This window comes from Hippocampus bargibanti, linkage group LG05 (genome assembly GCF_051943395.1).
Source record: "Hippocampus bargibanti isolate YZ-2025 linkage group LG05, ASM5194339v1, whole genome shotgun sequence".
NCBI classification, from domain to species: Eukaryota; Metazoa; Chordata; class Actinopteri; order Syngnathiformes; family Syngnathidae; genus Hippocampus; species Hippocampus bargibanti.
This window is the reverse complement of record NC_142738.1, coordinates 8,812,525-8,840,399: the sequence shown is the minus strand read 5'-3', so window position 1 is coordinate 8,840,399 and position 27,875 is coordinate 8,812,525. Positions and strand designations below refer to the sequence as shown.

Sequence of the window (27,875 nt, the reverse complement as noted above, 5' to 3'; positions counted from 1 at the left end):
TGCTTATTATAAGGTTTAATTTTCAGAAATTTGACGTTTGTAAGACAAAAAGTTTGTAAATTGAGGTGTTTGTAAGTTGAGGTCTCACTGTACTCGAGTACAGTTCAAATAACTGGCGGATAGAATTCTACAGCCTTCGTTCCAACACCGCCGATAATGTTTTTTCTGGTCACCCATTATATAAATCCAAAACCAGTCACTTTGTGTTTTTGGTGTGTCAATTCTTTATTTAAATTGCGTAATCCCAAGTTTTTTCCCGTTATATACGAAATCGCGCAATCCTTTCCGGGCTTCCGTACTTGGTTTGCTCCGGCCCATCCAGCAGATCTCTCCAGAAAGTTCCACGCTGAAGAGCAGCTATAAGGACCAGCCATCTTCCTAGCAACCGGCATCCGTTCACGCAGACGCGACACTAGTCTCGAAGAACTCAACAAGCCCACCAGTAGGTCGATCGAGGGATGTTAATCGCTTTCGGGAATGTATTTATTCGCATGTTGTTATACACAAGAATGGCTAATGCACGTGATAATCGATAACGACTACAATGCTTTTAGATGGGAAGTTGACTACGAATAACTTCGAGATATTGTTGTTTAATTTCTGTTATGCTATCCCGTTCTATTATTGATGTGTTATATGTGACTTGTTTTCTCTTTCTAAAAAGCGCTTCGTGTTTCCAAGTCCGGTTTGTTGCTAGTGTCAATGGTGTTAACTCACGTTAGCATGGCGACGATTAACAACCAGGACCGTTTTCCCCCAGCCTGTCATCATGGTTCGCGAAACCGGCTACTACGATCTCCTTGGTGTAGGACCCAAAGCCTCTGCGGAAGAAATAAAGAAAGCCTACAGGAAACTGGCATTAAAATATCACCCGGACAAGAACCCCAACGAGGGAGAGAAGGTGAGCTCTGGCTAATTATAGACTTTTGGACTTTCGCCGAGGCCGTCGATGTTCTGTTAGGAATGTCCCCTTCTAATTTTACATCATATGGAATGATCTGGTAGCTCCCCTTTCTATGTACAGAATAGGGTAATTTATTAGCGCCACGATTCAATCTGAAATACCACGATATGGTTGTCAATTAGTTATGCAATTCAAGAAGTTCGCCTTAAGACGTTGACGCAGACGTTGGAAATGTTTAATAGCCATTAGCCAACATTCAGAAATTCATCTGCTGCTTTGCAAAGTCTTCCACTGTCAACTGAAAAAAAACACATAGCTCTCGAAATCCCAAAATCGGCAGATCTTTGGTTTGAGTTCTGATTTTTAAAAGTGAAAACCGTTGTTATGCAATACATAATTTAAATTCAGAACGATTCACTCTTGATTTAGGATACCTTTGTAATAAATTAACGAAATTACAACGGACTACTCATTTAAGTCTTGTTTTTGGTTGAAAATAAATTCACGTCCAAAACAATCCAGGCTCAACTATTTATACATGATGAGTATAGTTTTACTTTATTTGAATGCTGCTGCGCTGATGGCCATTTTGTGCTTGGGAGCCTTTTATTGAACATTTTCATCTTTATTACATTCATAGAGTTGCTTGTTCTGTCGCCACAAGGGGAGACAAGCCAGTATCTTAATTGTGCCGGATTGTAAACTATTTGTTTTTGTTTTCTTAAAATAGCACCAAATACGATATTTTCACTATTGACAAGTTGAAATGTGGGTATTTTTTTCCACAAGTCATTGACGTTGATCAACTTTGTATGGTGTTGTTAGCCTCATTTTAAGTAGCTGTAATGTTAAAAATTGTTTGGCTGCGGCCCCTGGACCGCGGCATATTACTCTGCTTTTCTGGTTTCTGAACTTAGCAGGTATGTGATGATTTGTAATGCTCTCTCTCCCCCAATGCAGTTCAAGCTCATATCACAAGCATATGATGTCCTTTCGGATCCAAAAAAGAGAGATCTTTACGACCAAGGTGGGGAACAAGCAATTAAAGAAGGCGGCATGGGCGGAGGGTCATCTCCTATGGACATTTTTAACATGTTCTTTGGAGGCGGGGGGAGGATGCAGAGAGAGAGGAGAGGTAAGTTCTTACTGAGGTCTTCAAAAGAAACCGGACCTCCAGGTGTCAACTCACACTGCCGATTTTTTTTAGGGAAGAAAATTGTCCACCAGTTGAGTGTTACACTGGAGGACATGTACAACGGCTCCACAAGGAAGTTGGCCCTCCAGAAGAATGTTATATGTGAAAAATGTGAAGGTACGCATTCCTTTTTTGCACCTGCAATTCTGTTGTTGATTTATGTATTGTCGATCTGTAATCATTCACAAGTTCATTTTTTGTGCGTTCAGGTTACGGCGGCAAGAAAGGTGCCTTGGAGAAATGCTCCAGCTGTAAAGGAAAAGGGGTGCAGATCGATTTGAAGCAATTCGGACCGGGCATGTTTCAGAAAATTCAGAGCATGTGTGGAGATTGCCATGGACAGGGTGAGTCGTTCAGCTCAAAGGATCGCTGCAAGAACTGCAATGGGCAGAAAGTGGAACGCAAGAAGAAAATTCTTGAAGTCCACATTGACAAGGGTAATTAATCTACATTACGTAGCATCCTTCCATGAGACACAAACCAAGCGCATAATTTTTATTGATGTATATTTTTGTGGACTGTAGGTATGAGAGACGGTCAGAAAATTACATTTCACGGCGAAGGCGACCAGGAGCCTGACCTGGAGCCCGGTGATGTCATCATCGTACTGGACCAGAAGGAGCACAGCCTTTTCAAACGGAGCGACGATAATATCACCATGACCATGAGCATCAAACTGGTGGAGGCCTTGTGTGGCTTCAAGAAGGCCATCAACACTCTGGATGACAGAACACTCCTCATCAGCTCGCTACCGGGTAAGCGAGTGCTACCTAAATCCACGCATATTCTCAGGGATGCATCTGGGCCCCGACACTTACACATTTTGACGGCCACTGGTGCAACTTTGGAACTCCACTGCGCCAAGATTGGCGCACGTCTATTACGATTAGCGTGTATTGCTACATGATCTGCGCCACATATAACATGCTTGTTGAAACGGCTAAAAAAAACAAAATTAGTTAAAGGACAGCCGACAAGTTGTGTCCATAATTTGTAAATATCACTTCAAATGACTTCTACAGAGCGTATTTTACAAGGAAAGCATAAATGTTTGGAATCGATTAAAGAAGTCCTTCCATATCATTTTGAGGCGTCTGGAGTCCAATGTTGCTTTTGGAAAATACACAAGATGGCGCCCAAGCTCTGTTGGAAATAGGCTGATTTGTCTGCTGAGAATTTGTGTCAGCTAGTATCTAATAGTAGTCTTGGTGCAACACACGATTCACCATCGTGTTATTTATGTGTTTTCCTTGTCATTTCGCCATCAACACGATGTTTTCAGACCAAACAAAGTACCCAAAATGCATTGTGTGTCGCCTTCTCGGTCAGGGTCATTCCAGACGTGACAGGCATCGTCATCAACTCGAAAACAAGACTTCCTGAATATTGAGTGTGAGTCTTAAAACGTAAAATATAGCATATGCGGTGGAATCTTTGTAAAATACGCCCAGTAGAAGTCATTTGAAGCCATTTTACAAATTATGGACACAACTTCTCCAGAGGCGTCGGGTGTCCTTTAAACATACTTATACATGCCGTAAACCTACTTGTATAAACCTTAAACATACATTCCATACAAAATATAGCACTGAAGCAACTTATGAACAAATTCAATTTACGCACGACCATTCGGAACGTGTCTCGTTTGCAAGTTGGGGAGTGTGTATTTCAATCAGTTTTGTATACTTAGGCCAACTATTCCATTTTAGAATTCGGCCCCCTTTCCAGACACAAGGGGGCCAAACTGGGCCCCCCTTTTTTTTATTTCCCAGATGCATTCTGCAAGTGTAACTAACGGTCGCACCCTTTGCCGCCACTAAAGCCTTTTTCTGCATCCCGGTTGAAGGTGAAGTTATAAAGAACAACGACACAAAGGTGATAGAAAACGAAGGCATGCCAGTATACCGCAGCCCTTACGAAAAGGGACAACTCTTCATCCAGTTTCAGGTAAGACCATCCTAATGTGCTCAAGCCAATGTTCCCTTTAAGCTGCGTGCGCAATCGCGCACTGCTTGCACATACTCAGCGCGCAAGAACATCTATGCAGCGCACATTTTGCAATGTAACTCAATGAGTGACAGGTGTCCAGCCAATAATGCCGTACAGTTCGCGTACGCTACGCAGCCAATCGGAGCAGAACGGGGCGCAAGGGTGCCCTGCCCATGCGCGCCGTTATACTGGCGTGAAACTGGTGTGTGGCCACAGCATACACATTTGTGATGGGAATTCCGCCTCTTTTCAGAGAGCCGGTTCTTTTGGCTCGGCTCACTAAAATGATCCGGCTCTTTTGGCTCCCCAGTTTGTTTGTTTGTTAGTTTTTTCGCGTAAACTAATTAACGACCAAAAATCGTGTAAAATTATGTGCCAAAACATTACTCATGTAAAAAATGCACTATATCAACTATTTGTATTTATAAGGCTTGATTTATATGTGCACAGAGAGCATCCACAAACTTTCACTTTCCCTGTGGTTACTCTGGTTTGATGATCAGCTGTCACTAATTTGCTTTTCATATTAATGCTATCATACCAACTAGTAAAAAATGTCATTGAATAATAACAACATAATGTGATGACATTTGTGCATCTGTCTACCCTCACCCCCTCACTGCTGCGTGTGGTCGATATCCGTGGTAGAGAAGGGAGGGGAGAAGTATAGACCAATCCCGTGCGGCTGTAACCGAAGACTGGGGGCGGGGAATAGAGGACAAAAAAAGTTGGCTCCTTGTTAGGAACCGGCTCGTTCGCGAGCGACACATGACTAGTACACATCTGATGTTGCTCACAGTTGTCCTCAGTGTGCTCAGGGAGCTTGTGTGTCTGCTCAGACACATGAAAATGTAGAGGGAACATTGGTTCCAGACCAGTTATTGTTTTTAAATGCACGTAAAAATCAAGCTACATAAAAAAACGTGTTTTAAGCTTATGAATGAATATACTGAACTGTACAGGTGGAGTTCCCTGAAAAACATTGGCTCCCAGAGCATCTCATGTTCCAGCTAGAAAGGCTGCTTCCCCCCAGAGAGGACGTATTGATCGCCGACGACACGGAGGAGGTGGAGCTTTGCGAGGTGGGCGAGCGCTCACAGCAGCGGAATTACAGCGGCGAAGCTTATGATGAAGACGAAGAAGGTCCGACAGGTGGGGGGGTGCAGTGTCAGACGCAGTAGTCTATCCCCACAGTGGACGACCTGGACCGGGGGGAGGGCTGTTGCTTTTGTCACCTTGTTTCAAACCAGGTGATTAGAGCATCCCACCCTGGTTTTAGGTTATTCCGAGGAACCAGAGATGGAAACATAACGTGACAGCCAAGTGGTGCAGTTCAGTTGAGAAAAACAAATATCATCATCATCAAATACCTGCCACACCCAACGCTACTGAACCATTGTGCAATGTGTGTTATTGCGCATCTAGATTTGCTCTGGTTTCAAATCAAAATGGCATCACAAATGTATATACAGCCAAACAAAAATGCCGCGGTGATTCTACGTAACCGGTATAAAATTACGTAAGCTGTAACTTTACACATCTTAGACCAAAAAGTAGAGCATGGAGAGTTTCTGTAGCTGAAATTCATGACTGCTGTCAATGAATGGCGCGATTGTTGCCAACAGCCTCTTAAATGTCCATACGCTTGCCTTAACTTATAACCCGTACAGCTACAACGGGCAGGACAATCGCGCTTTTTATATTGTTCAATAAAAGTAACCAATGTGGCACCTTTTCCACTGCATATATTTGAGGTTGCAGACACCAATTTGTTCACAATTGCTCAGTTAAGTTGCGTGAATCGGTGTGCGGCTAGATAATCATAATAATCAGAATCAGAAAATCATACCGGACCCTCCGCACCCTGCCCACCACCTTTTCCAGCTACTCCCCTCAGGCAGGCGCTACCGTTCCATGCGCACCAAATCCAGCAGACATTTATACAGCTTCTTCCCCCAAGCCATTAACTCTTTGAACAGTAGCCCAAATTGAACTGTATAGTGCCGCTTTGCAATTTTTTGATGATGATACTAGTGCAGCGTGTTCGACCGGAAACAAATTCCTTGTGTGTTCTACATACTTGGCAATAAAGATGATTCTGATAAAAGAAGGTATATTTTGTGGTTTTAAAGGACAACCGACACTACTTTTTGTTTCCTAACTGACATCAGAAAGCCGTTTTATAGCATCTAAAATATCCAAAACACGCAGTATGATATATTTTTTCAAATGCAAAACACCAATAAAAATGACTTAACGTGTCCAAAATCTGCAAAAAATTGAGCTACGAATTGGGCATTTTCAGAAAGTCCCGCCCCCAGTTCGTGACGACACGCCAAGACGTCTTGCATTGCTTGAGAATCAAAACAATGGCTTCAGATTTGGAGAAGATGTTTTCTTGTTACTCATCCAGTTCTGAATATGATTCAAATAGTTCTGTTTTGGGTATTTTAGATGCTATGAAACGTTTTTGTGATGTCAGTTAAAAAACAAAAATGTGACGTCGGTTGCCCTTTAAGGTCTCCAGCTACAATCACCGACCATCACAATCAAAGGCGGCTTTTCTGTGATTTTCTAATTTTTAGGGCAAAAATGAAAATATACTGAACTGTACCACTTGATGGAAATATTGCTTTTATTTAATGCTCCTACGGCTGGATTGACATGGTTATGCAAGGTGTGTTTCTGTCATCAAAACTATATCCCCGTTTGCTGGTCTTTTCTATATGTTAACATTCCCCAGACAGATAAATTATGAAGTTTAAAAGACGACTTTGTATGCTTTCTGTGAAGGTCATTTCAGTCATAACGAAAGAAGTTTTATCAATTAAAGTCCCAGTGTGCTTCAGTTGTTTCCATCTTTTTATTGACTTGCAATTCCGTTTCATAAAAGGCATATTGATAGCAAGCTTATAAAAAAAATCACAAACATGATTTTGTTCTGCATAGTGACATCTCAACCAGGGATTTAACAATGCATGTGATAGGAGGAATATTCCTTTTTAATGCTGCTTCCTCCTGAAAGAACAACCTGTCAAACAGAAAAAATTGAATTAAGCCTCCGATTTTTAAGATTTACTAAGTAACTACATTCTGGCGCTATACCTTCTGTGAGTCTGGCTTTTCCTCCTTTAGGCTGACACAACACTGTGGAGCATCCAACACACAAAACCACCGTTTGTGCATGACTAAACACAGTAGTGATCTTGTAGCAGCCTGCAAAAGAACACGTATAAATACACTTCTACCTTATGGGTCAAATATCACTTCTGCTATGCTTACCTGGACACTTCACATCCATAAAATAGGAGTTCGGACTCTGAACAAGTCTTTTCTTTTTGTGTTGTCTTCTCTCATATTCAATAGAGGGATGAAGGAGGTCTTTAGCCAACTAAAAGATACAACAGATTATCATAATGTGGTAACGGTGTAATAACAGGTTATTGAGCAGGATGAACACACTGCCAATAAAGATCACATATTTTTTTGTTTTGTTTTTATTGCATGCGTACAGTACAGAATGCTCACTTGGGAACATCTGACAGAAGTTCGAATTTGCTTTTAAGATACAAAAAAAATATGTTGACAAATGAAACGAGACAATGGATGTCATTCGAAGGCTGCACGAGGAATCCACTGTTGTCCAAAAACTACTGGCAGATTGTGTGGATAAATTAAACCGTATTTGTATGGTGGCAAAACACAATACTGTTTTTGGACAAAAACGCAGCACATCACTCAATCTGAGCTTCCAAACTAGAAGTACGTTGGGCGGGGCAATATGGTTTGGTACAGCTCTTCTACTTCATTGTGTGGACGCATTGCTATCATATTAATAAAACTATAAAATACAGTATATTTATGCTGATGTTCTGTCCGTCTCCATATACTGTGGCGTGCAGCATTGTTACTAACAATCGTCGTAGTTTGAAAGCCAATTACACATACGATTTTTTTTTACAAAAAAACTAAACATTTTATGGATACATCCAGAACAAAAAAACATATTTGCTGTTGACTATCCTATTATAAAAACGCTAAGCACATTTTAAGGTTCAAACGGGACGTTAAAAACAGTTCGATCAATATAAAACCCAAATGTTCGAGTTTCACTTCAACGGTTTGAACGATCAATTTGGTATTTTTTTTAACGTTCGCGTTTAACAATCGATGTTGTGAAATGAGGAAAAAAACGACAGAGGCTAATTTCTGGGCGATAATACAATTCCTCGAAGCGCTGTCTGTTTTCCAGCAATTACACGATCCCCAATGCCTCGCCAGGCTAAAGCAAGGCTAGCTACAAACACAAGTAGGACACCATGTGCTTGTACTCACTATGCGCACCACCTCGATGTTATTCAAGACGACGCATGTCTCTTGCTTCCTTTGTGACAACTGCTTTATTAAGCGTTTGTACGTGAAGCGTTGCATTAAACAAAGAATAAAGAAAAAGTAGAACACGTTTAAAAGTTATTAACTTACAGGCATTTCGCCGTGCTGGCGTTGTCTCCGTTGGCTTCTAGTACTCGGCGTAGGCGGTGGACACCAATTGGGAGCAACGGGGATTATCACCGAGCAGTTATTACAATATTTATAAAGTGCTTACAATACATCAGGAAATACCCGATAAAAGTAAATTATTATTTACAATGGTTTAATAATTAATTTACAATACACGTGATTGCACGACTACGACCATTATTTAAGATATTTTTTTACAATATTATGTGAATAAGACCCTTAATATTTTTTTATAAATGTATTAAAAAGAAATACAAATTCTAAAATACAACAATTAGTGAATTGAGCGGAAATTTCGAAACGGCAGCGTCTTGGTTGCCAAAACTACACTGACCATAATGCAACGCGCGACATTACGTCACTCCTCGCCGCATCGGCCCACCGCCAGACCACCGGACAGCTGAGGACCCAAAAGACGTGAGAACCGAACCCAGCATTCCCATTTAGTGACCCAAATCCCGTGTTTGCTCCGCGCAATGGCCAAGACGTACGATTATCTCTTTAAGCTATTGCTTATCGGCGACAGCGGCGTGGGCAAGACGTGTCTGCTCTTTCGATTCAGCGAGGACTCCTTTAATACCACCTTCATATCCACCATAGGTGAGTGAACCGCAGTAGCCTGTCAGGAGAAATAATGCACGAGCGCATCTGTACTATTACGACATCTGTTGTGTCAAAAATGTCTGCATGTGTGTACATACAGTAAATGTCATTTCATTGACATTTATATATGATCAAGGATCTATCTATCGATCGATCTATCTGAGTCCTTTTTTGCTCTTTTTGTTCAACTATCTATGCAAACGACACGTAGTGACAGGTGGAACAATGAAACGCTCTTCCACTCGATGTCATAAGCTCCAATTAACTGATGCATCCAACCGTTTGCCATTCATAGAAGAGAAAAATAGCTTTGTAGTCAACTTCGCAGGCCCAGATTTCCACACGGATGATGTAAATATGCAAATGAAATGAGACCGGGTTATCGTCATATGATAATCCACTATTGCAGTCTTCTGATAAGTGTGTGTTCATTTTACTGCAGGCATAGACTTCAAAATCAGAACGATAGAGCTGGACGGAAAGAGAGTCAAACTTCAAATCTGGTGAGTGTCATTCGATTTTTGGTTAACGGTGACTCTGGTTTCCATGTGTGGATGTTTTTTGCCCTATCTGTACTATGTGATTGACTGGCAAACAGTTCAGTGTGTGCTTCGCCTATTGCTCGAAGACAACTGTGTTTGGTCCCAGCAAGCCCCGTTCTTTGACAGTATTTGTTGGATGCACTCAGGGACACTGCAGGTCAGGAGCGCTTTCGTACCATCACAACAGCTTACTACAGAGGAGCCATGGTAAGGTCGTAAGGTCACACTCATCGTGCTGGAATGTTGAAGTGTCGGATTGAGTAGCAATGAATCAATCATCTTTGTGCTTTCCCCCAGGGAATCATGCTCGTCTATGACATCTCCAATGAGAAGTCGTTTGAAAACATTAAAAACTGGATCAGGAATATTGAAGAGGTGAGCTGTGGGACGGATTAATAAACGGAATAATAAGGGGCGACAAACGTTTGCGACAGTTTATTACAAGTTATTTCTGTTGTCAAAATAACTATTAACTCATTCACGGCCATTTCCGAACGTATTCGGGCATTGAAAATATGACGGAGAGCGCCATTCCCGAATTTGTTCGGGTTTTGAGTTTTCATGCTTGAGTGCTGATAAAGCGCTGGCCAAGGCCTCTGGCAATGTTTTTTTTCTTTTCCACAAGGGGGTAGTATTTCCCTTTTTTTCCATATTAGCGCATTGTTCCAGCTTCTGCTGTTGTTAAAGCGCTATATAAACCAATATGTATGTATTGCATTGTATTTTGGACAGCCGCCCTCATTTCAAGCTCATATAACTCCAGACTCATATCATTTAGGAATTACCTCTTTTTGTCCTGATGAAATGAAACGCTGTCTTGAATGTTTATGTAGTCCTAAATCCAATTTGATATATATATATATATATATATATATATATATATATATATATATATATATATATATATATATATATATATATATATATATATATATATATATATATATATATATATATATATATATATATATATATATATATATATATATATATATATATATATACACACACACACACACACACACACACACACACACACACACACACACACACACACACACACACACACACACACACAGGAGTATACGTCCACAGGAGTGTGTTTCATTTTTCCACCACTTTGACTCTGGGGAATCTTTAATGGATGACTTTTGATTATTCTGCCTATCCCAAATGTCCCCCTGTTACCACGGCAACAAATACAAGACTAAACCGCTGTTGAAAAAAAATCATTATTTGTTTGACTGACGTGTCCCTCACCGTCCTCTCAACTCCCAGCATGCGTCATCGGACGTTGAGAAGATGGTCCTGGGTAACAAATGTGACATGAGTGACAGGCGGCAGGTGTCCAAAGACAGGGGTGAAAAAGTGAGTGAGACTCCCCCCCCCCATTCTTTCAAAGGTCTCCTTGTGAGAGGAACTCAAATGCATTGGATATGAATGGTCATCAATCGCTGCTATGTGGTTTTTCCTTCTCTTTAGCTGGCTATTGATTACGGTGTCAAGTTCCTGGAGACCAGTGCTAAGACAAGTCTAAATGTCGAGGAGGTACATCTTGCGTTTGTCATTTTAACATCAATATCAATACAAAAATAAAAAGAAATGCTTGTCTTGTCCGGTAGATACCAGAAGGTACAATGAGCCTGCGTATTATTTACTTTTTGTATGGTCTTTTTATCAATACTGCAGGTTTTAATTCTTACTTTTTTTCCTCATCAGGCATTTTATACCATGGGAAGAGACATCTTACACAATCTAAGCTCAAAGACCGTAAGTGTTTCCGCGCTGCATGTTCAATTTGACTTGTCGTCGACACAAATGCGACTTTTCTTTGTTTCTATCTAGACTGACAACACTGCTGCAGGAGCCGGCAAAGCAATCAAGATCAGCGAGAAAAAATCCAAAAGGATTAAATTCCTCAAGTGTTCGCTCATCTAAAACCCCGTCATGCACACACGCCAGAGTGACTTTGCTCATTTTGAGGAGGCTCCCAACCAAATGTGACTTTTCAGCGGGGGCTTTCTGGCTTTTGTGGGCTGACCTCGGCCCCTAGAGTGAGCTGAGGACTTCCCACTCATCCGACTGAAGACGTAGGACTGGTGCTTGAACCCCATGATGGTTACCCACGGTTTGTTTGTAGCCGTGAGGGGTCTTGTTTCTTATTTTGCTGTTACCTCGGTTCGTGCACTGTCGCAATCCATTGTTTTCTGATACGTGTACAAAAACAAAATGCTTGTTTTCTTGTAGCACTTTGTAGCACTACCTTTATACCTTGTGCCATATTGACCACAAGGTTGCTGTGCGACATGCATATCAAGTCCCAGCAATGAATGTATTTATGCGTGCGTGCGTGTGTTTGTAAAAAAATGTTTCATTCATTTTGATGAATAACGGTGAAAACATTGCGGGGGAAAAAAATGCAATTTTTGTCATGATTTATAGTAGTAGTCACGCTTTGGATACAAAAATAACAGTCAAGGCGTGCTTTAATTTCTGACAATTTATTGCAAGGTATCAGAAATGATATTTCGACGTCTATTTTGGCGTTTTTGTGTACAACTCCCTCTGGTGGAGATGGAAATAACCTACTATCGAATGTGAAGACTGAACACAAAAATGCGTTTACTTTCATTTGTTAACGTTGGTGGAAAATGCACCTTGAGAAAATTGTTCTTTGGGACACAACGGTGGAGACATTTTCTCATGAGAGGTTTGCAAAATATAAAACTACCTATTATTCTGCCAGCAAATTAAAAAAAAAATACGTGGAACATGCCTTTACTGGTACTGTACGAATCAAATGATCCGCAGTAAATCTTGAAGGCATTATTGTCATGTACAAACTCATGTTCTATGTGTATACATTTTTTATTCATTCAAGTGTTCATCCGACAAGATACAGTGAAACCACGAAGTAATGCCATTGTCAGTAATTGCGTGAGCAACGTCCCCGTATGAAGCTAATAAGAACATTGGCTAGCTAAAGAGATGACGACGACTCCGTCTCGAAATGAAAGTTATTGTCGTTGAAAGTTTCATGTCAACCGTGTAATATGCGTGGACATCAAGTGTTTTTCACATTAAAAATGTCATTGAAAGCTGTTGGGCCAGTGAGTGAATTATTCGTCTGTTTTTGAACGTTTGAAAGAGTGAAATTCGGACCACATACCAGTTGGTGGCAGCAATGTGCCATTAAAGGACAACCGACGTCTCCGGACAAGTTGTGTCCATAATTTGTAAAATGGCTTCAAATGACTTCTACTGAGCGTATTTTAATAAGATCACCGCATATAGCTATATTTTACGTTTTAAGACTCGCTCTGAATATTCAGGAAGTCTTGTTTTTGAGTTGGTGACGAGTCTGTACGTGATGTCACGAAAGGACCGCCCCCTGACCTGAAAGACACATTGGAGCAGTCCTTCCATCACATCAATGTATTTTGCTGTACATGTTTGGTCTGAGAACCGTGTTGCACCCAAAAACCGCCAGAAGAGGGCATGCAAGCTCCATATAAGGAATTTATTAGCCTGTGGAAGCGGAGGTGGCCACTGGAGGTCGCCATTTTGTGCCTTTTTTTTGGGGTGAGAGATTTTCCCCCGATGTTGCCTCAAAATGGCACATATAATTCTTTAACCGATTGCAAACATGAAGGCTTTCCTCTTCAGAACTAGATGAATCATATTCATAACTGGATGTGTAACAAGAAAGCATATTCTCTGAATCTGAAGCCATTAGAAGTGGAAAACAAATGTCATTACTCAGTGTGACATCCAAAGACATTTTACATTTTTTCTTTTCCTCATGTCGTACCAGTACAGGTAAAAATGTTCACAATATTACCAATTTTTTTCACAACACCGCCTCAAAATTAACATTTATTTCTGGCACATCAAAATATTTATCCTCTTTAAACACATTTCCATCACCTTGTAGCCGTTGAGGAAAGGAGCTACGTACACAACCTCTAAAATATTTCAACTTTTGATTCTTTATGGTTACTTTTTTGTAACATCACCTTATAAAATATTCCTATCTCTGTTATTTTTGTTTTGTTTTATGTGTTACATTTTACCACTTACTATTTTGTTATGACCACATTTTGAAACCTTTGTTTTCCTCGTTAATTTATTCGTTAAGTTTTTCACATCCTGCGAATGTGAAGTGTGCTTGAGAGTTTTGAAAGGCGTTTATAAATGAAATTTGTGATTATTATTATTAATTTTAAAAGGTGAAGAACTTCCTGTCTAAGTCGGCGAAACGACGTGACTGCACGGCGGCCATGTTGGAGGGGTCAACGGTCACTCTAATTCAAACCATGCATAGTGAAATTAAGTCGTATGTGTTATACCGCCCCCAAGTGGCAAAAGAGGACACTGTCAACCGTCACTTAACTTAAACACACGACAAAATGAGTTATTTCTAACCCCGCAGGTTGGTTAACGTTAACATTAAAAGTTCAACCAAACCAAAAAATACCAGTTATCGAAGATTTGGCTTAGTATTTGTACTTTTAAAATTATATCATTGTTGTACACTCGTTTAAAACAATGTACGGTTGTCATTAGTTGCTTTTGTTTTGATGTTGCTTATGTGACGCCATATTATATCTAATTAGCAAAGCATTGTCATCAAATGGTGAGTAGTTTTACTTCATGTTGCTGATGACTTAGAGATGCTTGTTCGGTAGCCACAAAGGACACAAGCCAGTGTTTTATTATGCCGGTCCCAAGCCCAGATAAATACAGAGGGTTGTGTCAGGAAGGGCATCCGATGTAAAAGCTTGGCCGAAACAAGCATGCATGCGAATGAAACCTCTTTAGATGGAGGACACTGATTTGCTGAAGGGAATAGCCGAAAGGAAAAGAAGTTTGTAGTGTTTTTTTTAAACTTTTTTTTGTCATAATGTAAATTTATTATCATCTTGTAACATTTTCTTTTATTTCATCTTTCATCCTTGAAATAAGTTTTACAAACACAATATTTTGTAACTATTCACGTCCACCCCAATAAAACTAAGTTCCATGTTACACTAAAAAGTTCTCTCAGTATCCCTCCCTTCATATTTCTACATTTGTCTTGGTTCTTTGAGTCTTGCGCATCATCAAATAAGTCAAATGGGACATTTTTTCAATGCAAATCATTGTTAGATGTCATTTCTTTTCTTGAACGTCATCCTCCATCTTGTTCGCCGTTCCTCCGCATGCGGTCACGAGGTCCCTCTCGCTGCTGGATGCTCTCTTGCTAACCACCGCGCCTCTCGCTTTGCGATCTTTGGCGTTCCAACTCCAAGACCTGTGCGAGGGCAAGAACTTATCCTCGGCGACGGTGAGATATTGAGCGCCGTCCGACATGTTTCTCTTCACCTTTGATTTAATCTGCTCTTCTGTGAGTTCTGGTGGACTTCCTTCTTTTCCAGTCCCAGTTGGATACGTCGTATCGCTTTCTTTTAGCTCCGCTGCGGCAGCGCAGCTCTGAAACTGCTGGATGGTCCTTCTGACTGTTGACACTTTTGGCATGCGGCCGTCCGTGCTGGGGTGCAGCGTGTACTCCAGATCGGCGGGCCACTGATTGGGAGTTTTGGCGGCCTGCTCTACGAAGGACGTGTAGTCTTGCGCATGAAGCTCGTCATCGAGCGCCTCGGCCGGACTGTAAATAATGCTGCTCATCGCCCTCCGCTTCGTAAAGGGTGACGTTTGGATGGAGACGTCGGCGGGGACGCAGCGTAATGATTTAGTCCTTTTTGGGGAAGGCAAAACCGCGGGAGGTAGCTGGGCCTTTTGGGCTGGTTCCTCAGGTTCATCGGGGGGGCTGATGATAATGGTGCTCATGCTCCTCCTCTTGGTCAAAGGAGACGTGGCCGGTTCTTCGGCCAGATAGTGTCTCAGCGATTTCGTGCGTTTGGGCGGTGAGGATGGTTTGAGTCTGTTCTTATCGGCGATTCGGTCCAGCAGCTGCGAGCTTCCGAGTATCTCTTTGCTCGCTAAGGTGTCGCTGCTCGATCCAGCAGACGCTTGCTTTGATTCACACGGGGATATAAAGATATCCACGCAAGAACCGGGCCTCGTTCTGCTCAAGCTGCCGACTTCTAATGTCTTAGCGCCTTCCTTGACGTTCAGAGCGCACGTGCTGGAAGTTTGACTCTTTTGTCTGTCCAGGCTATTTTTCGCCACTTCCTCCGTTTCCTTCTGCTTGGTGGCAAACTCCTCCATGTCCATGTGGAAGCGATAAAGGCTGTAACCGTCGGCGCTGTTGATGCTTCCCTGACGAACCAAAGACGAAGGATCGCACACCGACGAATTCCGGGAGTGAGTCCTGGTCAGCTCCAATTTGTCCAACCCCGCCAGTTTTTCTAAAGCGAGCGCCATCCGACCGTGGATCTCCTCCAGTTGGGCGAGGCGGAGGTCCACCGTTTGGAGGGAGGCTTTCATGGTGTTCTCCCTCTCGTTGACCTCCTCCAAACGCATGGACATGTTCTCAACTCTTCGAAGAGCACCAGAGGGACGGTGAGTGAGTGACACAGGGATACATCCGGGAAATTTAAAAAGGGGGACAGTTGCCCCCATTGTGTCTGAAATGGGGCCCAAATTCTAAAATCGATGGGGCCCAATTTAGCTAGATTGCCAAAGTAGACAAAACTGACTGAAATAAACCAAAATCCATTCATTGAAGCGCGATATTTCTAAATTGCCAAAGTAGACAAAACTGACTGAAATAAACCAAAATCCATTCATTGAAGCGCGATATTTCTAAATTGCAAATGAAAAACCATTATTTGACTAAAATGTATTTTTCGAATACAGTGATACCTCCGTTTACGAAACCCCTGGCTTACGAACTTTTTGGTTTATGTTAAATTTATGTTTTTGGTTTACGTTAAATTTATGAAATTTTACCTTGGCATACAAATTTTTTTGGGATACACACGGAGCGCCACAATGAGTGATGTCGTTCGCGAACTAGCCCGTTCTCCTAACAATAAAATGGCAGCCGACTGTTTTTGTCTTTTTCTTTCAACTTTGATTGTTCAAACACAGTGTAGACTGCAAGGTTAAAATATCCCATCAATTAGGCTACCACAAATAACCCGCACAAGCCATCTGTACACCTGATGCAAAAAGCTATCAACCCAGCTAAACAGAACACAATCGATGAGGAACTAGATAAAATTATCACAGATAAAGCACCTCCAAGGGATCATTCCTCAAGATGGTGAAAGAAGGCTACGTTCCTCATCAAGTGTTTAATGCTGATGAAACCGACCACTCCATTCCATCAAGCCATTAACGACCATCACAAAGGTAAATAAAACTACAGTAAAGTCTCATTATATCGATATCGGTCATATCGATAGTAATGCTTATTACGATACTATTTTAATGAACGCAAGGAGAAAATTTACATGCCGCAGGATCGGATATATCGATAGTCCGGTTATATCGATATTTTTTCAGACTCCCGAGAATATCGATATAACGAGACTTTACTGTACTTTATTATACAGTAGTTTATTTCTTTAATTATAATACAATAGCACATTTATTATACATAAAATAAGGTATATTTTGTGTAGTTTTAAGGCTTAGAAAATTAGAAAGTAGAAAATTATGTTTCATGAGGACCTGGGAACGGATTATTCTCATTTTACTGGTTTCCTATTGGAAATTAATTTTTGGGATACACACTTTTCGCCTTACACACTCTGTCTGGGAACCAATTAAGTTTGTAAGCCAAGGTATCACTGTACATCAACAATTTTAATGCAAGTCAAAGAATTTATTTATACATAAAATAAAATGTTCAAATTTCTTTTGTGACTACACAATCAATCCTGTGCTATTTTGATATTCTAAGGTAATACAGAGAAGACAAAGAGACGAGACTTAGCACAATATTTCTTCAGTGTCGACTTAAAAACATTCTTTGCTTTGAAATTTTCAAATGTGCCTCAACAGCTCTGAAATCCATCCCATTGTCCACTACATTCGAATCGAAAGTGTGTTAAAAATGTAGGGGGGAGGGGCAACCTTAGTGGATGTTCTTTACATAAAACCAGTGGTGGGCCGACAGGGCCTGCAAGGCCTTCTCTGTTGGCCTAAAAGTATCTTAATCACAGACGAATGTTAACTCATTCACTGCCATTCACAAAATAATTTGGGAATTGAAAATATGACGTAGAGCGCCCTTCCCGTATTAGTTCGGCTTTTGTGTTTCTTTCTTAGGTGCCGATAAAGCTCTGGCCAGACCTCTGGCAATGTTTTTCCCATCCACAAGGGGGCATTGTTTCCTTTTTTTTCATGTTCGCGCTTTGTTCCAGCTTAAGCTGTTGTTAAAGCGCTATATAAACCAGCATGTATGTATTTCATTGTATTTTGGGCAGCCACCCTCATTTTGAGCTCATATAACTCCAGACCCATATAATTTCGGAATTAACTCTTTTTTTCTGATGTTTATGTAGTCCTAAGTCAATATTCGGTGGGTCCTGGAATTCGAGTGACAATGACAAAAACCCTTGCACCGGAGTGGATAAATTTTATCACATATATGGCAGTGAATGAGTTACCTAAATTTGTTTCTTTAGCTGGCGCGTGTGGCTGCCGCTGCTCACCCGCAGAAAAAGTATCCTGTGACTAAAGTGTCTTTGAGAGTTTTGAAAAGCGCTTATGAATGACATTTATTGTTATTGTTATTATTATTATTATTATTATTATTATTGCAACAGAAGCATATCATATGTGGCACAGATCATGTAGCAATATGCGCTAATTGTAATAGACTTGTGCCGAAGCTGGCGCGGTGGTGTTCCAAAGTTGCGCCAGTGGCTGTCAAAATTCGTAAATGGCGCAAGGGCGCGGCCCAGATGCATCCCTAGTGACTTGTGTCCCCGTAAAAATTGCAGCATTTTTAAGCAAACTAAACTGTCATGAAAGAAAAAACTCATAAGTGTAAATACGTCTGGCAAGACAGCACCATCCTTTCAGAATAAGAGCTCACCTTTCCGAAGTAACCTTAATGCGTTCGTCGCTCGAGGACTGCTGCTCGTCTTCCTTTTCCCGAAAGTATTCCTCTACACACTGTTCCTCAAACTCATACAGGTTTTTCAACTCCTCCGGATTCAGTCTTAGCTCTTTGAAAACAAATCATAACAGGAGGTCAATTAGCCAGTTGGTAAAGTCCAGATTCAACCGCCCGTCACGTCAAAATAAAAAAAAATATTTGCAGTAACATATATAGATATTCTGCCACTCGTCTCGCCGTGATGTTGGAAATGGGAACCGGAAAGTCAATTGCAGTCGAGGGCGAAGGATGGACGACACAATGTCAAAATGGTGGCACCCCGTGATAAATAAATTCATTTACCATATTTTCTGGAATATAAGGTGCACCTTCAACGAATGACATATTTAAAAAGCTTTACCATACATAAGTTCTCTTAAACTTCCAGTGACTGTAAAATGCCCTTGAGAGTTTTGAAAGGCAATTAGAAATTAAATGTATTATTATTATTATTATTATTATTATTATTATTATTATTATAAGGTGCACCGTATTATAAGAGGCACCTTCAATGAATGACATATTTAAAAACTTTTTCCATACATAAGGTGTACCGCATTATAAGGAGCACCTTGAAGAAATGACATACAGTGATCCCTTGGCTTACGAACTTTTCGGTTTACGAACATTACATTTAAGAAAAATCTACCTTGGCATACGAACTTTACCTTGGCATACGAACTTTTTTCGTACACAGAGCTGCCTCAATGAGTGATGTGTTGTTCGCAAACGAGCCCATTCTTCTAACAACAAAATGGCAGCCGACTGTTTTTGTCCTCTATTCCCCGCCCCCAGTCTTCGGTTAAAGCCACGTGATTGGTCAAGAATGCAGCAGTGAGGGAGGGTGGTTTAAACATTAAAGAGTCAGGCAGAGACAGTGAGAGTTTCAACTTTGATAGTTCAAAGGCAGAGTGTAGACTGCAAGGTTAAAATATCTCATCAGTCAGGCTCCACAAACAACCCGCACAAGCCATCTGTACACTTGATGCAAAAAGCTATCAATCCAGCTAAACAGAACACAATTGATGAGGAATTAGATACAATTATCACAGATAGAGCACCTATGAAGGATCATTCCTCAAGATGGTTAAAGAGGGTTACGTTCCTCATCAAGTGTTTAATGCTGATGAAACTGGCCACTCCATTCCATCAAGCCATCAACGACCATCACAAAGGTAAATAAAACGACTTCATTATACAGTAGTTTAATACTTTAATTATATACCATAGCACATTTATTATATGTAAAATAAGGTACAGTAAAGTCTCGTTATATCGATATCGGATATATCGATAGTCCCGGTTATATCGATACTATTTCTATGCACGCGCGGAGAAAATTACATGCAAACAGGGTCGGATATATTGATAGTCCCGGTTATATCGATATTTTTTCGGACTCCCTTGAATATCGATATAACGAGACTTTACTGTATATTTTGCGTAGTTTTAAGGTTTAGAAAATTAGAAAGTAGAGAATTATAGATAAGAAGCATTATAAGGAGCACCTTCAATGATTTACATATTTAAAAACTTTTTCCATACATAAGGTGAACCGCATCATAAGGAGCACCTTCAATGAATGACATATTTAATTTATATAATTTATAAGTTTTCCATACATGAGGCTCATTGTCATTTGAAAAAAATCGTTTCTTTTAAATGCGCCTTATAGTGCAGAAAATATGGTACTTTGTAACATGCATCAAGTACATCAAGTGTATACACGTGTGTACTGACTGAGGCCGCGGTCCTTCTCGTCAAGTTCCCCGTCTTGCTTCTTCCTGGCGCAGCGGCGAAAGAGCCTACTGAAGAGGATGTAAAGGTGGCTGAAGATGATAAGCGGCGGGGGCAGGATGGGCCGGTCGTGGAAGGTCATGATCAGCTGATAGCGCTGAAACTTCCACACCTGGTTGGAAATGGACTTGACCTCAAAGAAGGTGTTGCTGTGAGTAAGACGACAGTTTGTTCAGGAATAAGAGTCATCAATAGACTAAAAATCAGTATGTATACATCTAGATTTGTATCAATTAGGGGTGTTCAAACATTTTGCAAAGGGGACCAGATTTTGTGTGTTAAAAATGCAGGAGGGAGGGACAACCTTAGCGGACGTTCTTTTCATAAAACCAGTGGTGGGCCGATAGGGCCTGCAAGGCCTTCTCTGCTGGCCTAAAAGTATCTCAATCACAGACTAATGTTAACTCATTCACTGCCATTCACAAATTAATCAGGTAATTGAAAATATGACCTAAAGCGCCATTCCTGTATTAGTTCGGATTTTGTTTTTTCCCGCTTGGGTGCCGATAAAGATCTGGCCAGACCTTTGGCCATGTTTTATCCTTACACAAGGGGGCATCGTTTCCCTTTTTTACCGCTTTGTTCCAGCTTCAGCTGTTGTTAAAGCGCTACATAAACCAACATGTATGTATGCATTGCATTGTATTTTGGACAGCCACCTTCATTTCGAGCTCATATAACTCCAGACCCATATCATTTAGGGTCTGGAGTTTGGATTTTTATCAAGAAGAAGATAGTCTAGGGCTTTTTACGCTGCGTTGAATATTTATGTAGTCCTAAAACTCAATATTCTGTGGGTCCTGGAATTCCAGTGACAATGACAAAAACCCTGGCATTGGAGTGCCAGACATTTTTGCACATGTCTGGTAGTGAATGAGTTAATTATATTTTGTCCATGAATTCCTATTAAATTATTCCAAATTGTCTTTCAGCTTTCTTTCATCACTTTTGTCCTTGTGCTGCTTCCAGATGTGTGTTTTTCTATTTAAGCATTTAACCAATCACATTTCAGCCATCATTTGTTACCAGGGTCAGAAATCTACCTGGATGCCTTCACAGTCAGTTCTGCAGGCCTTTAAGCATCAAAATCAATGTCGATGAAACTCCTGCTTTAACCAATCAGCGTTCGAGTTGGCAAACCAAGGCCTGCTGGAAGGCGCTGGAAATGTCTGTGTTTTCGCAAACTGTGATTGGCTAGTCATTTGCCAATCATAGTATCAGTAGCCGCTTGTGATAAGAGCATACGGGCCAGAGCTAGAACACTGTATCCGTAGCGAGCTGGATAAGCAAATGCGGTATATTGTTGTGTTGATTTAATAGCGGTTTTGTCAACCCACAATGGCTGAACGAGGAGAATAAATGGATTTGGTTGCAGATATACTATTAAAGCCATTTTCAAGGTGGACTTTTCAAGAATTTATGGTCATCATGAAGGTAAAAATCGCAAGTAATATTGCAATTTTATGAAATTATCATGAATCCACATGTTCATAGTAAACATTCGAATAGTTGAATGACAGTCCTAAATTATTTCCTGGCCAATGGACTTTAGTAAAACCACACCACATTCTCAGCTGATTGATTCAGCACTACAGAAGGACTAGGAGTGACATCCACGGCCCGCCATTAGAAATTAATTTAAATAGATTTCAGAGAGTCATTTTGTGTGTCACATTTGCTTTTTTATATTAATTTCAGCTCTCTTAAGCATGTGTTTTGGTTCATTTGAAATAGACGTATCAAAATTGAATTGACATTGAAAATTGAAATTGAATATTCACTGAACTTCACTTTTCTTTCACACGAATTAACTTTTTGTCGCAGTTGAACAGAAGTAATAGTTCTTTTGTTGATTGTCGCCATTTTAATTTTTTTAATGTAGAAAATCACCATTTTAGAAATGTCATTCATACCAATTTGCTGTTCCAAATCAAGCCTCTAGGTAGCAGCACTTAGTACACACAGGTAACAGCGCTACTGCCCAATGCATTAATTCTACACGGGCTCAGACGTTATTGATTTTATGATGGACTCTTTGTGCCAGACTTTGGACATGTCTGGTATAAGTTGATTATTTTGAGTGAATTGTTTTGAGAGCTTGGAAAGAAGTCTGTATTTAGCCAGCGAGCTCGTTATTTAGCTTGCTATCTATTAGCTAGCTAGCTTGTTATCTAGCTGGCTATCTATGAGCTAGCTGGCTAGCTTTCAATCTATTTGAGTTACTTCCGGGTTGAGTGAACGCTGGCGCATATGGCTGCCGCTGCTCTCCCACATAAAAAACTTAACCTGTGACTGTAAAGTGACCTTGAGAGTTTTGAAAGACGCTTAGAAATGAAATGTATTATTATTATCATTATTATTATTATTATTATTATTATTATTATTATTATTATTATTTACTTGAAGACGGCAATGAGCAGGTTGACCAGAAGAATATTGGCCACAAGAAGGTAGCAGGCCATAATAGCGGGCGTAAGCCAAGCACCAGGGATGCACGGAGGCAACTTCTTCCCGTCTTCGTCGTATAAATGTTCACCACATGGAGCTGCGGGGTGGAGGGAGACAAAACAGCTGTTAAATTGTGACTAGCCTAGAGCTCTTATTGGGTTTGATTAGAATTTGTCTGAGGGGGGGGGGGGATGATGACTCACGGTTGATTTCCATTGCGTAGACTGCAGAGAAAAGTAGGCAGAAAGACACAGTGGTAAATAAAATCAATCTATAGCAATTTGCACATCATCCTTCTGTCATGATAAAGCTGTTGTGCAGATAAGAGTAAGTAAATTTGACAATACTCAATCGTTATGATTAAAAAAAACTATTAAATGTGGTTTAACGAATGTCTGTATTCACCCTGACAGAAGATGCATAATTAACAACGATTAAATATATAACAAAATAATTTAATAAACAAATAAATAAACAAACAAGTAGATAAATAAATAAGTAGGGAAGGAAACAAATAAACTTGAGGCAGGTGATCAAATAAATATATAAGCAGATAAATAAATAGATAAACAAACAAGTAGATAAACAAAAAAGTAGATAAATAAATAGGTAAATAAACTTGAAGTAGATGATCAAATAAATAACTACATAAGCAAATAAATAAATAAATAAACTTGAGGCAGATGATCAAATAAATAAGCAAAAAAATAAATAAGTACCCGTAAATAAATAGGAAAGTAAATAAATAAATACACGAGGTACATAATCAAATAAATAAATAAGTGAAAAAAAATAGACAAATACACAAACAAGTAGATGAATAAACAAATACATATGTCTACCGGAAACAAATTCCTTGTGTGTTCTACATACTTGGCAATAAAGATGATTCTGATTCTGATAAATAAATACATAAACTTGAGGCAGATGATCAAATAAATAAAGAAGCAAATAAACAGATAAACAAATAAGTAAATAAATAGGTAAGTAAATAAATAAATAAATAAACTTGAGGTATATGATCACATAATTAAATAAGTGAATAAATAAATAGATAAATAAACTTGAAGCAGATGATCAAATAAATAAGTGAAAAAATAATCAAACAAGTAGACTAATAAATAAATAAGTAAATAGGTAGGTAAATAAATACATTAATTCATTAACTTGAGGCTGATGATCAAATAAATAAATATGTGAAATAGATAAATAGAATAGATAAATAAACTTGAGGCAACTGATCATGCTTGTGAAGTAACACGCATTACATCAAGTCCCACTTGTTAAATGTCGATGCATCACAACAAATCAAAATATGGTGTAACAGAATCTTACTATGAATTCTAGTCTTACGGTCTATCGAGTCGGCAAAAACCTCTCCATAGATCATCCAGTAGGGCATATAGAAAATGTTCCGAGCCAGGCGCCACGTCGGCTCCTCGTCGGGGTGCAGAATGGCTTGACGGGCTACCCCGAAGCTCATGAGCACCACCAGCATGATGACCACAAAGTACATCATATCGATCATCTGAAAGAAAGTCAAATTTTACATCGCTCATGGTGGCAGCCGGGCCATGGTGGTGTTCCCGGAGACCGTACCATCTTTCCGATCATCATGACATAGGGCCCCAGGTATTTGTTGACGCCGAAGATATCAAGGACGCGGATGTACCAGAAGATGATGTCTATGCAATATATGACTCTCCCGTAGCCCATATAAGGCTCTTGCTGCAGCCTCAACATGAGTCCCAGGAGGAAGGTGGAAATGGCAACCAAGTCCGTGATGTTCCAATACTCCTCCAGCCACACACTGATCTTCTGTTTCAGCTTGCCGGGCTCTGACATCAAGATCTTAACAAGGAATGACATCAATCAGTCGCCCAAGTTTCATAATTTTGAATTTAAGGGGAGAAAATGAAGAGAGACTTCCTTTCACATGATGTCAATTAGACATGTCAAGTTATAATTCCACTTTGAAGCTGTATGGGGCAGGCATTTCACATTCACGATTGAAAAATACTTTTCCAAAGCCAGCATTCGCAGGGCCCGATTTATCATGCATCCATGAAATAGTGATTGATCAGATGGAAATTTGGATTGATAAGACCAGCAATGTGCACAACCTATTTTTCTTTCACTCAAATTCCATTGGATCTTTTTTGTTTTAGGGGAGGCTGGGGGGCAACTGATATGTCCTTTTCCCTCCAAGGGCAAAGCAGCAAATCAGTGTCCTCCATCTTTAGAGGTTTGATCCGCATTTTGTTTTGTTTTTCAGTTTGTTTTGGCCAAGCTTTTACGTTGGATGCCACTGATATAATAAATATAATACATTTAATTTCTAAGCGCCTTTCAAAACTCTCACGGACACTTTACAGTCAAGGGATAACTGAGATACTGTTAACTCATTCACTGCAAAAACATGTCCACTCCAGTGCCAGGGTTTTTGTCATTTTCTGTCAAATTGCAGGACCCACAGAATATTGAAATTTAGGACTACATAAACATTCAAGTACAGCGTTAGAAACCTTACACTCTCTTTTTTCTTTTGAAAAAAAAAAAAAAAAGAGTTAATTCCTAAATTATATGAATCTGGAGTTATTTGAGCTTGAAATGAGGGCAACTGAACAAAATACAATACAATACATACATTTTGGTTTGTATAGCGCTTGAACAACAGCTGAAGCTGTAATAAAGTGCGAACATGGAAAAAAGGGAAATGCTGCCCCCTTGTGGAAAAGACCATGGCCAGCTCTTTATCAGCATCCAAGCATGAAAAAAAAACAAAAAAAATTCGGGAATGGCGTTCTACGTCATAATATCAAATCCCGACTACATTCGTGAATGGCGGTGAATGTGTTAAAAATGATGATATCTCAGTTACAGACAGAATTGGAAGAATAAATGGTCCAATATGAAGAGTCAATTCCATCCAAGTCCAAAATGCTTATATTTGTCAAAATTTCCAAATTTGATGAATATGCTGTTTAACTAAATGAATGAATGAATGAATGAATGAATGAATGAATGAATGAATGAATGAATGAACGAACGAACGCGAAAACAAAAAAGATCAAGATCCAGGAATAATCAGTGCGAAATAAACACGTTATAAATTCCGCATACTGTACTTTCTTTCTTCCGGTCCTCCATCTTAAGAAGAACCCAACCCCCCCGCCCCCAAAATGGAGTCCACAGTAGATATCCGTGGCCCAAATATTTGAACTAAGACTTGGTAAAAGACTCCACTGGAGACATTGGGACTCAATACATTTTACCTGTCTGACTTTTTCACTGCCGAGGGTAAGGATGTAAGCAATAACAGTCCACTCTTGCAGGGACGGCCATCGTTCCATTTTCACCAGGATGATGTAGTTGTATAACATCAAGTAGCCCAAATAGCATATCTGTGCACACAGGAAAATTCCATCAAACTACTAATTTTTTAAATCAAAAAGTATCCTGGCCTATATCACCATTTAAAAATGGCCCAATGTGGCCTTTTGAATACACAAGTTGCCATCAAGTGTACTTTATTTATTCCGTTTGTAACCCCAAAATATAATTTCCAAATGTTTCAGGTAAAAACTTACTGTGTTGAACCAGAATTTAGTGAAGGGTGCATCATAAAACTCAAATAATCTTTTGCCAATGGGGATTTTGCGGACGTTGGCGTTGCCTTCTTCCTCATCCCCTTTCCGGGAAGTGGCATCATTGGGGTCCTAGACACGCACAAACACACAAAAAAGGACATTTTGCCTCATGGTAAAGATTTGCGTGTGGGGTTGGAGTGCGAGTACATTCTCACTTCTACTTTTGCCCATGAAAAAAAGTATTTTCCACACTGTAAGGCGCACATTTCATTTTTCTTAACTCATTCACTGCCAGCATGTGCTAAAATGTGTCTACTCCAGAATATTGAGGTTTAGGACTACATAAACATTAAATACAGCGTTAGAAACCTTAGACTCTCTTCTTTCGTCAGAAAAAAAAAGAGTTAATTCCTAAATTATATGGGTCTTGAATTGGTTGCCATCAATTCGCAGGGCACACAAAGACAAACAACAGTCACTCTCACACTCATACCGAGGGACAATTTGGAGTGTTCAATTTGTCTGCCATGCATGTTTTTGAAGCTGGGAGGAAACCGGAGGACTTGGAGAAAACCCACGCGAGCCCGGGGAGAACTTGCCAAGTCCCTAGAAATTAAATGTATTATTATTATTTATTTATTTTTACTCTATTGCAAACATTTAAAGGACAACCGACACCATTTTTTTTGTTTCCTAATTGACATCAGAAAAACGTTTTATGGCATCTAAAATACCCAAAACACACACGCTGATATTTTTAGTCAAATGCAAAATACCAATAAAAATGACTTAAAGTGTCCCAAAACTGCCCCAAAATGAGCTCGGAACTGTGCAGATTCAGAAAATCCCGACCCCTTGTTTGTGATGTCACTTTTGGTCACACACTGCCTTGCTCCAGAATCAAAACAATGGCTTCAGAGAGTTCAGATTCGGAGAAGATGCTTTCTTGTTACTCATCCAGTTATGTATATGATTCAAATACTTCTGAAGAGGAAATCCTAAATGTTTGCAATCGATTAAAGAAGTCCTTCCGTATCAATTCGAGCAGTCTGGACTAGCGCTCAGAAAATGCACATGATGGCGCAAAAGCTCCGTTGGAAATGGGCTGATTTGTCCGCTGGGAATTTGTGTAAACTTACACCTTCTTTATGCGTGTTACTGCAATTGGCTGCGACACACAACGATTTACCATTGCGTTATTTATGTAGATTTCCTTCTAATTCCGTGATCA

At 40.0% G+C, this 27,875-nt stretch overlaps 4 protein-coding genes across 9 annotated transcripts in view; 2 read left to right on the top strand and 2 right to left on the bottom strand.

The window, feature by feature from the left end:
- Nucleotides 1–291: 291 nt before the first annotated feature.
- dnaja (DnaJ heat shock protein family (Hsp40) member A) lies at nucleotides 292–6,936 on the top strand. Its single transcript, XM_088996211.1, has 8 exons — nucleotides 292–442; nucleotides 761–901; nucleotides 1,865–2,039; nucleotides 2,112–2,216; nucleotides 2,309–2,536; nucleotides 2,624–2,854; nucleotides 3,946–4,046; nucleotides 5,051–6,936. The coding sequence occupies exons 2-8, from the start codon at nucleotides 770–772 to the stop codon at nucleotides 5,267–5,269; spliced, it is 1,191 nt and encodes a 396-aa protein (XP_088852337.1). The 5' UTR covers nucleotides 292–442; nucleotides 761–769; the 3' UTR covers nucleotides 5,270–6,936.
- Nucleotides 6,933–8,711, bottom strand: rps27l (ribosomal protein S27 like). 2 transcript variants are annotated; one of them, XM_088996216.1, is made up of 4 exons: nucleotides 8,571–8,711; nucleotides 7,371–7,479; nucleotides 7,194–7,304; nucleotides 6,933–7,119 (listed from the first exon to the last, which is right to left on the bottom strand). In XM_088996216.1, exons 1-4 carry the CDS (start codon nucleotides 8,574–8,576, stop codon nucleotides 7,091–7,093), a joined length of 255 nt encoding a protein of 84 aa, XP_088852342.1. In that variant the 5' UTR covers nucleotides 8,577–8,711; the 3' UTR covers nucleotides 6,933–7,090. The 2 variants fall into 2 exon arrangements, with proteins under 2 accessions (XP_088852342.1, XP_088852341.1); XM_088996215.1 differs by lacking the exon at nucleotides 8,571–8,711 and adding an exon at nucleotides 8,424–8,551.
- Nucleotides 8,712–8,833: 122 nt separating this feature from the next.
- Nucleotides 8,834–12,852, top strand: LOC148897728 (ras-related protein Rab-8B). Its single transcript, XM_088996214.1, has 8 exons — nucleotides 8,834–9,209; nucleotides 9,655–9,715; nucleotides 9,901–9,961; nucleotides 10,052–10,129; nucleotides 11,033–11,122; nucleotides 11,237–11,302; nucleotides 11,474–11,524; nucleotides 11,600–12,852. The coding sequence occupies exons 1-8, from the start codon at nucleotides 9,086–9,088 to the stop codon at nucleotides 11,690–11,692; spliced, it is 624 nt and encodes a 207-aa protein (XP_088852340.1). The 5' UTR covers nucleotides 8,834–9,085; the 3' UTR covers nucleotides 11,693–12,852.
- Nucleotides 12,853–12,987: 135 nt separating this feature from the next.
- The window catches only part of trpm1b (transient receptor potential cation channel, subfamily M, member 1b), a 49,092-nt gene continuing 34,204 nt past the window's right edge, over nucleotides 12,988–27,875 (bottom strand). For 3 of the 5 annotated variants that reach the window (XM_088996206.1, XM_088996208.1, XM_088996207.1), the window contains 9 exons: nucleotides 26,645–26,773; nucleotides 26,330–26,458; nucleotides 24,654–24,905; nucleotides 24,390–24,582; nucleotides 23,258–23,278; nucleotides 23,007–23,151; nucleotides 20,550–20,755; nucleotides 18,747–18,879; nucleotides 12,988–16,235 (listed from right to left, as the gene is read on the bottom strand). In XM_088996206.1, coding sequence (XP_088852332.1) covers nucleotides 14,906–16,235; nucleotides 18,747–18,879; nucleotides 20,550–20,755; nucleotides 23,007–23,151; nucleotides 23,258–23,278; nucleotides 24,390–24,582; nucleotides 24,654–24,905; nucleotides 26,330–26,458; nucleotides 26,645–26,773 — 2,538 coding nt within the window. In that variant the 3' untranslated portion in view covers nucleotides 12,988–14,905. The remainder of the gene's footprint in view (nucleotides 16,236–18,746; nucleotides 18,880–20,549; nucleotides 20,756–23,006; nucleotides 23,152–23,257; nucleotides 23,279–24,389; nucleotides 24,583–24,653; nucleotides 24,906–26,329; nucleotides 26,459–26,644; nucleotides 26,774–27,875) is intronic. The other 2 variants (XM_088996209.1, XM_088996210.1) reach the window with 2 other exon arrangements.

Excerpts from the sequence above, each read along its gene's own strand:
- dnaja (XM_088996211.1), top strand. The coding sequence starts at position 770 with ATGGTTCGCGAAACCGGCTACTACGATCTCCTTGGTGTAGGACCCAAA. Across the intron at positions 2,040-2,111 it reads GATGCAGAGAGAGAGGAGAG|GGAAGAAAATTGTCCACCAG; the intron begins GTAAGTTCTTAC and ends GATTTTTTTTAG. Across the intron at positions 2,537-2,623 it reads TGAAGTCCACATTGACAAGG|GTATGAGAGACGGTCAGAAA; the intron begins GTAATTAATCTA and ends TGTGGACTGTAG.
- rps27l (XM_088996215.1), bottom strand. The coding sequence starts at position 8,519 with ATGCAACGCTTCACGTACAAACGCTTAATAAAGCAGTTGTCACAAAGG. Across the intron at positions 7,480-8,423 it reads ACATCGAGGTGGTGCGCATA|TTGGCTAAAGACCTCCTTCA; the intron begins GTGAGTACAAGC and ends TGTATCTTTTAG. Across the intron at positions 7,120-7,193 it reads AAAAGCCAGACTCACAGAAG|GTTGTTCTTTCAGGAGGAAG; the intron begins GTATAGCGCCAG and ends TCTGTTTGACAG.
- LOC148897728 (XM_088996214.1), top strand. The coding sequence starts at position 9,086 with ATGGCCAAGACGTACGATTATCTCTTTAAGCTATTGCTTATCGGCGAC. Across the intron at positions 9,716-9,900 it reads AGAGTCAAACTTCAAATCTG|GGACACTGCAGGTCAGGAGC; the intron begins GTGAGTGTCATT and ends GGATGCACTCAG. Across the intron at positions 11,123-11,236 it reads CCAAAGACAGGGGTGAAAAA|CTGGCTATTGATTACGGTGT; the intron begins GTGAGTGAGACT and ends CCTTCTCTTTAG.